We start from the raw sequence: 9,285 nt of genomic DNA, 5'->3' as shown, positions 1-9,285 counted from the left end.
TCATGATTATTAAACCAAGTGTTAGATTAAGTTATGCTCTGTGCAAATTTCTACCAGTGGCTTCCTCTTTCATTCCTTACCCCCAGTCCATATTCATCTACTACTTTTCCTTCTCTTCCTTTTTCTACCATCAAATTCCAGTCCTCCATCACTATTAAATTTTCGCCTCCCTTAACTATTTGTATAATTTCTTTTATCTCATCATATATTTCTTGAATCTCTTCATCATCTGCGGAGCTAGTTGACATATAAACTTGTACTACTGTGGCAGGTGTGGGCTTCGTGTCTATCTTGGCTACAATAATGCATTCACTATGCTGTTCATAGTAGCTTATCTGCTTTCATATTTGCTCATACATTATTAACCCTACTCTTGCATTACCTCTAGTTGATTTTGTATTTATCACCCTGTATCCATCTGGCCTCCTGCCACCAAACTTCACTGATTCTCACTATATTTAACTTAAACCTATCCATTTCCCTTTTTAAATTTTCTAACCTACTTTCCTGATTAAGGGGTCCGACATTCTACGCTCCGATCTGTAGTGCATCAGTTTTGTTTCTCCTGATAACGACATCCCCCTGAGTGTAAGACGTAGAGGCCATTATAAATAAATCTTTCTGCAGTAGTAAGAAGAAGGACATGTGAGGAGCAGCTGATTAGTTAAGAAATTATTCTGAAACTGACCTGAAATTATTTAGTGTCAGCATGAAAATTAAAATGAAACTGGCAATTTTAGCCCCACTTTTCCTGAGTTTGATTTCAATGTCCCACCACTGCTTCACCTTTCTCAGTGAATCAGATAATTATATGGCGAAGAACATATAAATCTTCATATTGTAGCAGTACAACAACACATAAATACTGGACCATTTAATAATTCTGTGTGTCATGTCACCACCAGCCTCTGCAGCATGTTGCGGCGCATGTGAAATGTTTTCTAGGGCTGCTGCAGTATGAAAATATGAATATATTTCTGTGATGACCACATGACCACTGACGTCAGCATGACGAGCCACAGAATGTCACTGAACTATACACATATGAAATCCCAACATTCACAAAATTTTGTACTTTTTTTCCTTATAGCATCTTTACCATTATTTTCTTTCTGGCACTTTGAAATACCCAGACACTGTAGGTGTTATTGTTATCTGCAACAGTGTGATTTCACAAAAGATAAAGCCAGAGCAGAAAAGAATATGCTATCTAAACTGCATATATAGTGTAGCTACAGTGTCATCATGCTGCACTAATGATGGTTTCATTGTAAAGTAGAGGTGTACAAGTAATCATCAAATTAACTGAAGGGTCATTCCATGTCAAGCGTCCCAGTTTAGGAGATGCTCCCAGCTTGACCATCTTCAATTTTGATGAAATTTGTACAGTATTACCTGAGTGCCCTACATGAACTTACGCAAAGTTGCAGGCTCACCTGTAGAGCCACTTTTGTGATCACTTACCGAGACCGAAAAGTTACGAAGAAATCTTCAAGCTTGGCATTCCACTGTTCCCAATGTAAATGAGCTAGACTCTTGCTTCTGGGTGTAGTTGGAACAACTTTTTGTGCTCTGCACACAAATGATGGAAGTAGAGTTCAGAAAGCAATGCATTTGGCATAATCTCAGTTCAAAGTGGGCAACAAATCATGTCGCAAGAAATTTGTCCCAAACTTGCACGAGGCATAAGTAGTGGAGAAAATGTGCTAAGGGTCTGGTCTTTTGCCAAACTACTATCTGTCTGGGTGTTAAGTATATCACAAATTTGGACCTAGCTTGTGTGTTTAGTTAAATTTAGCAATTTACAGGACCTTAGCACAGTAATTAAACACACAAGCCAGGCCCAAATTTAGCAAATTTACAGGAGCTTAGCACAGTAATTAAATACACAAGCCAGGCCCAAATTTGGGATATACTAAACACACACGCAGACAGTAGTTTGGCAAAAGACCAGGTCCATAGCGCACTTTCTCCACTACTTACGCCTCATTAAAGTATGGAACAAATTTCTCGCAACATGATTTGTTGCCCTCTTTGAACTGAGATTATTCCAAATGCATTTCTTTCTGAACTCTACTTCCATCATTTGCGTGTAGAGCACGAAACATTGTGTCACTATACCAAGAAACAAGAGTCTAGCTCTTTTACATTAGGAACAGTGGAATGCCAAACTTGAAGATTTCTTCGCGACTTTTTGGTCTCAGAAAAACTGGTCTTCACAAAAGTGGTGCTAGCACCTCAACTAAGTTACAGGTGAGCCTGAAACTTGGCATAAGTTCATGTAGGGCCCTCGGGTACATGGTTGAGCTGGGAGCCCTAGGACACTTCACGTGGAATGACCCTGAATGTAATTGGTACTGTTGAGCTATTTACTTATAAAAAAGTATTTATGTAATCATTACTGATTTGTATTATATATATATAGCATATTGCATATGTTGTTACTAAAGAAGAATAACTACACAGGTCTCCTGAATGAATTTTTCCATCTGCAGCAAAGTGTGTTCTGGACGAAGACTCAAACTTTCAGGACCTTTGCTTTTCACAGGCAAGTGCTCTGCCTACTGAGATACCCAAGCACCACATACATCTTGTCCTCACAGCTTTACTTCCACCAGTACCTCATCTCCTACCTTCCAAACTTCACAGTGGTTGATCTGCATAACTTGTGGGACTATCACTCCTGGAAGAAAGGATATTTTGGAGACATGGCGTAGCTACAGCCTGCGTTATTGTTTCCACTCTGCAATGCAAAGTGAAAAATTCATTCTGGAACTGTCCCCCAGGCTGTGGCTAAGACACTTTCCTGCACTATCCTTTCTTCCAGGATTGTTAACCCTGCAAACTACGCAGGAGACCTTCTCTGAACTTTGGAAGGTAGGAGATGAGGTACTGGTGGATCAAAGCTGTAAGACTGGGTCGTGAGCATGCTTTGGTAGCGCAGTTGGTAGAGCACTTGTCCGCAAAAGGCAAAGTTCCCAAGTTCGAGTCTTGGTCTGGCACACAGTTTTAATTAGTCAGAAAGTTTCAAGTACACAAGTGTGTGTTGATAAATTAATAGTGGCGCCATTTAGGGAGAGGAGAGGGAGAGGGACTTTGTTTTAAATCAGTATTGGGAGTGGGTGGATTATTATTCAACATCATAATCATCAGCTATGCTGGACAAAGGCCTCCTGTACAGTTTTCAGTGCTTTATGGCCTTCAGTTATACATATCCAAGTTACTTCTACATGTTTTTTAACGTCATCTAGCTCCTTAAATTAGGTCATCATTTTGGTCTCTTAGAATCCAAAAATGAGCTTTGTTGGTCCATCTTCACCCATACACCTGACTAAATGTCTTGCTTATGTGTTGCTTACACATTATTTTAGTCTTATTGATCTGCAAGGCTACTTACAGATAAGGTCTTCCATTTGTTGTTGAAGTTTATGACACTAGAGGCAAATAGCACAATATCATCAGCTTTTAAAGTTGGTTTAGATATGTTAACAGATATTCCTTCCTTCATTTACCTTGTTTACGGACATGAAAATTTCACTTACGGCTGCTAACAATAGTTTTGGTGACATGGTATCTGTTGCCGGCCGGAGCGGCCGTGCAGTTCTGGGCGCTACAGTCTGGAGCCGAGCGACCGCTGCGGTCACAGGTTCGAATCCTGCCTCGGGCATGGATGTGTGTGATGTCCTTAGGTTAGTTAGGTTTAATTAGTTCTAAGTTCTAGGCGACTGATGACCTCAGAAGTTGAGTCGCATAGTGCTCAGAGCCATGGTATCTGTCTGACTGACTCCATTATGAATCCTGAATTTGCTACTATCCTGACATTGGATTCTCTATGCATTTTTCGCAGAGGCTGTTTGTATGATTTTGTTGAAACTGAGTCAAAAACTTTCTCAATATCTATGACTCTCAAGTGAAGTGGAAACTCATAGTCGTTCCTTTACATTTATAGCTTGGAACTGGTCCATTGTATCATGTTCACTTCAAAACCAATTTGTTTCTTTTCTTTGTTAAAATCCAATGTTGCCCATGCCATGCAGCTAGTGATAATTCAGGTGAATATGTACTTTTTTATGGACGATTCTGAGGAGAGAGCCCCAGAGTCAGCAGCTGTTTAACCCTTCAGTTTCTGGAGGTCTGCTGATGACATGCTCATAGTATAGCCCAATGCAGAGGACAACTTAATGGAGGTTTTGCACCATCTCAATGTCATACATAAGAACATGCAATTTACCATGGGAGCACAGAAATATCATTGTTTGTTGCTCTTGGATATTCTGGTTAGATAGAAGAATCGTGGCTCTCTGGGTCATTCAGGTTATCGTAAGCTCACTCCTCACAGACCAGTATTTACAGTCTTCAAATTGTCAGCATCCATTACATGCTATGAGTGTGCCTAAGACACTCGCACATATGGCATACACAGTTTGTGAAGCTGAGTTTGCCTAAGGATATAGCCCATATAAGAGCACTCTTCAGGGAAAATGAATAGTCTGCCCAGCAAATCAACAGGGTGCCCAGCAAATCAACAGGGCGCTATCAGTTAATGCAAAAAATTGACAATCGGATAAGGAGACTAATACACCAGCAAATTATATTGCTTTTCTTTGATTTGTTGGCAACATCTCATTCAATATCTGTAGTCTACTCTTGAAATTTCAAGTTAAAGTACTTTTCCATCCACTGTATAAGATTGCAGACCACCTTGGATTGGTGAAAGACAATTTATTATTGTGGAAGGCTAGAATACATAAAATACTTTGCCAGAGTGGTATGTCTTATGTAGATCAGACCACAAGCACAGTGGAATAACTTGCAAATAATATCAATGCTGCACTCACTTTGTGCAACCAATGAAGTCTGCCACTGCTGGACATTGTATGTTCACCAGGCATAGCATGGAGTATGGTGAAACAACAATTTTGTCTAGTGCAATTTTCTTTTGGGATCCCATTATTCTTAAAAAAATGGAAGGAAGATTTAGGTTTAGCACCCCGTCAACAACAGCATCGTTTGAGATGGAACACCAGCTCAATTTGTGGAAGGAAATTGGTCATGCTCTTCCAAAGGTACCATTCTGGTATTTGCCTCAACCCTTTCAAAAATGCAGCTTTTATAGCAACTCAGTGAAGTTAAGTTTTTTGGTACTGTATTAGGATTACGATCAACTGAGTATACTTATTTTGCAAAAACTTCATTTTTGTGATTTAGGACCAAAAACAATGGTGGTACGTATATCTCCCACAGCCTTTTGTGAGTTGTTAAACAATTGTGGTAAGTGTTTTTCTCACTTTCTTTTTGTGAACTGCTATGTGTTGCCATTGCAGGTAAAAAATATATAAAAAAACAGCATTTTGTGTTTTATTTTATTGATCACACTATGAAAACAATCCTATAAAATTTATCACAAAATAAAGAAATGAGTTGGTACAAGTCACAATAATCTGTACTGAGAAATGGAAGCAGTGTGTTCTGACTGAAACAGAAACTGGCTGTCATAGCAATGTACACCATCAGGCACATCTGAGATAAGACATAGTCCCAAGATCATTGTAAAATGACTAAGTTGGTAGCAATTATGCTACCCAAAGTTCACAGAAGAAATATTAAGTTTCTTGTAAGTATACTTCTCAAGTCTCATGGAGAAACTACTTAAATGGTAAGCATACTTTCCAGTGGCCAGTAAAACAATGTTATTTAATAGTATGTCTATTTCCAATGGTCCTAAAAGTTATATTTCATAACAAACAAGGCCTACAGCTGGTGTAGCGGATTACCACCACATGCCAGGAATGTAGAGAAGTGGTGTGACACATTCCCTTGTGTGTAGTAAAGAAATACAATTACTGGTAAGTATGCTTCCCACGGCCTGCAAAACTGTTAGGTGATTTACAAAAATTATGGAAAACCAAAATCTGGATAGCAGTTTTAGCTGCTGTTCTCCAAAATGAGATCAGTGTCTTACTACTGTGCCATCTCATTTGGTCCCATTATTGAAGAGTACATGGAAATATACACGGGAGAAAACCTTATCGACAAGGACAAAGGCTATAAACTGGGTAACACGCGAAATCCTATTATTTCCAGGATTTGTTCTCAGCAAAGACGACAGTGTTTAGTTATCATTGCTGCCACTGCTAAACCTTCATACGATGACTTTTAAACATGTTTCACATGAGACACCAGTGGTACATGTACAATATACATTATTTGATCTGCACAAAAACATAAATTAAAATTTATTTAAATAAAGCTATATTACAAATACTGTATCAAAACTATAGCTATGTACAAGATGAAAATCATAAATAGCATTCAATCCTCAAACAATTCTTTTCCATGACAAAAGCACACTTTCACATATATTTATGCCCTCCATGGTACGTAGTCAGCCATACACATGGTCAAAAACAAATTTATGAGAACTATGAAACACGTCTGAAAGAAAAATTATAGACATAAATTACACATGTAAGTAACAAAAGGCATTTGGCATTGTGAGTCACTACCAACTCCATCAAATTCAAGCACAAATCATATCAAGAAAGATACTTCATTGAATACTGGTACCCATTGTGCTGTAGCAAATAATATAATTTTCACAACACTAGTGTAGAATCAGTAGAACAAAAAATCAGTTCATGTTGCAAATTATAGAGTGTAGAGGACCGGGCTTCAGGTCACTCCACATGTCTGCAACATCACATACTTCCATAACTCAAGGTGTGCTCCCTAGAAAATATTCCTCATGTGTCTCATAATGTAACTCCCAGGTCATTGTCACAAAGATGAGTAATGACGAGCCTACTTAGACTTACTGTCTCTACAATGAAACAATGACTTTAGTACGCAAGAAACCATTCAAGATAATAAAAATGTGATAAAAATACTTTGTTTTGAGACTACCATAATACATTACTCAAATGATTGACAGAAGAAAAGGGGTTGACTGAGAAGAATATTACATCCTAAAACAAGTAAAATATTTTGATAAATGAAGCTTGTTCTCTATTACAAACAATTACATAAATCACAGTATACTCAGACTCTAACCAACAAAAATTACATACTATCAGGTACATTCAACTTAGTGATTGTATTCTAAGATATGCTAGTTAAAATGCTTTCTGGCAGAATGTATATCACATGGATGTGTATTTCATAATTTATGTAAACTTACTAAATAATTAAGAAGAGCAATGTTACTTTTTACTGACACAGAATTAATACTGATGACTTCCTCCATCTCTGTAAAATCAAGAAGCAAGAATATAATGGAATCATTGAAAAGAGGTTGGATTACTAATCCATGTACATGCAGTCATAGCAGGAACGGTGTGGGATAATCTACAAATAAGGATGTAATGATTGGTTGCATTACGGTATTACAAGATACGCTTAAGCATATTACTGAAAAGCATAGATGAATGTAGTACTGGAATGAGCATCACAGCACTGACAAAACTAGAAGCAGCTATGACAGGGTCTACTCCAAGCTTCAATATTACTACTACTACTACTACTACTACTAATAATAATAATAATAAAACAAAGGAGTTCCTACGAAGCAAAAACTCAAAGACTACAACAGAATGTCCAAAACTTGAAAAGGATGAAAAGACACAACATATTCAATATCTGTGATTAAACATATGGCTGCTTTATGAGAATATATCGTTTTGCTAAAACCACTTTCAGTAAAACATACTGAGACAGGCAAGAGATGAATACTTAGAAATCAAACTAACTCCTCGCTAGAATGATACTGAAAGCACATTAACTTCCATTTTCTAATGATACATCAAGGGTCTAGAAGTTTGCATATTTAATGACTGTTCATCTTTATGGTGTTCTTGATAACCTAACATAAAATAAGATGTAAAATGAAAATGTCACAAAAAAGAACACATGAGAAAAGAACTGCAGGCAGTAATTATCGCACATGAAAAAAATAATCATTACAAAAGTGTAAGAGCCCAGCCAAAATTACAATGGGAGCACCACTTTACAAGTGAAGAACACACAGGTGAGCTGCAAATTTCTAACAGAAATTTTGACATCCACTTTAAAATACAGAAGTGTATCTGTACTGACATCAAACTTTTGTGGGAAATATATAACATTTACTGAAAATGGCTATTGGGTAGAAATATTATGGACTAACATTACCCACTTAAATAGGTACGGCAAAAGGATAAAGAAATTATTCTGACAGGGTAATGCCCTGAATGAAGCCTTTCAAAATGCCAACATAGTTTGCATTAATGTAAGGTGTTTGAAACCAAATTCCTTAAACTTATAGTAAAAGTATTGCACATTAAAGTTTTGTACAGAATGATAATTCAGGAAATTATCTTAGAAGTTTATTTCACAGTGAATCACCCAGTGAAAGGAACATAACTTCACTAAAAGTATTGCACATTAAAATTTTGTACGGAATGATAATTCTGTAAATTATCTAAGAAGTTGATTTTACATGGAATCACACAGTCAAAGCAAAGGAACATAACTTTATTTTCGGGGTAACAGAAAATATCACATTACTGCTGGATTTTCCTTCCAGTAAAGGCTGTAACCCGCAGCTTTCTTCTGACACACACATTATTGCAAGATATAGTAACTATAACATTTAATGATAACATACACAACAAGCAGATTCTATTTGTAAGAATAGTTCAGTGACTACAGTGGATACCCATAACTACTTGCATAGCTAGTGCCAGGCCTTGCACCCGTGCCCAGTCCTTCTTCTTCCTCAACTTCTTCATCTCCTATTTCATGAACAGGCTGTGTACTTGGAGAGGGTAAACCTAGTCCATTTGCAATTGCTTCTAGTGTACTGATTGACACATAACGTGCTGGTGGATCGCCTAAACAAAAGAAAATAACTAATCAGTTATACAACTATGTTGCACATATTAGGTTCTGATTGATTATTTTGTGTTGTTGTTGTTATGGTTTTCAGTCCAGAGACTGGTTTGATGCAGCTCTCCATGCTACTCTATCCTGTGCAAGCTTCTTCATTTCCCAGACCTACTGCAACCTACATCCTTCTGAAACTGCTTAGTGCATTCATCTCTTGGTCTCCCTCTACAATTTTTTACTCTCCACACTGCTCCAATACTAAAGTGGTGATCCCTTGATGCCTCAGAACATGTCCTACCGACTGATCCCTTCTTCTAGTCAAGTTGTGCCACAAATTTTTCTTCTCCCCAATTCTATTCAGTACCTCCCCATTAGTTATGTGATCTACCCATCTAATCTTCAGCATTCTTCTAATCTTCAGCA

The 9,285-nt window shown here is 37.5% G+C and overlaps 1 protein-coding gene across 1 annotated transcript in view; it reads right to left on the bottom strand.

Annotated features, from left to right (window-relative positions):
• Nucleotides 1-5,408: 5,408 nt before the first annotated feature.
• Nucleotides 5,409-9,285, bottom strand: part of LOC126457406 (intraflagellar transport protein 140 homolog) — a 262,614-nt gene continuing 258,737 nt past the window's right edge. The window contains exon 24 of the mRNA XM_050093673.1: nt 5,409-8,867. Within this exon, the coding sequence (XP_049949630.1) occupies nt 8,680-8,867 (188 nt within the window). The 3' untranslated portion in view covers nt 5,409-8,679. The remainder of the gene's footprint in view (nt 8,868-9,285) is intronic.

Source organism: Schistocerca serialis, chromosome 2 (assembly GCF_023864345.2).
Source record: "Schistocerca serialis cubense isolate TAMUIC-IGC-003099 chromosome 2, iqSchSeri2.2, whole genome shotgun sequence".
NCBI lineage: Eukaryota > Metazoa > Arthropoda > Insecta > Orthoptera > Acrididae > Schistocerca > Schistocerca serialis.
The sequence above is the reverse complement of the archived record's forward strand: the minus strand, read 5'-3'. Positions and strand labels throughout refer to the sequence as shown.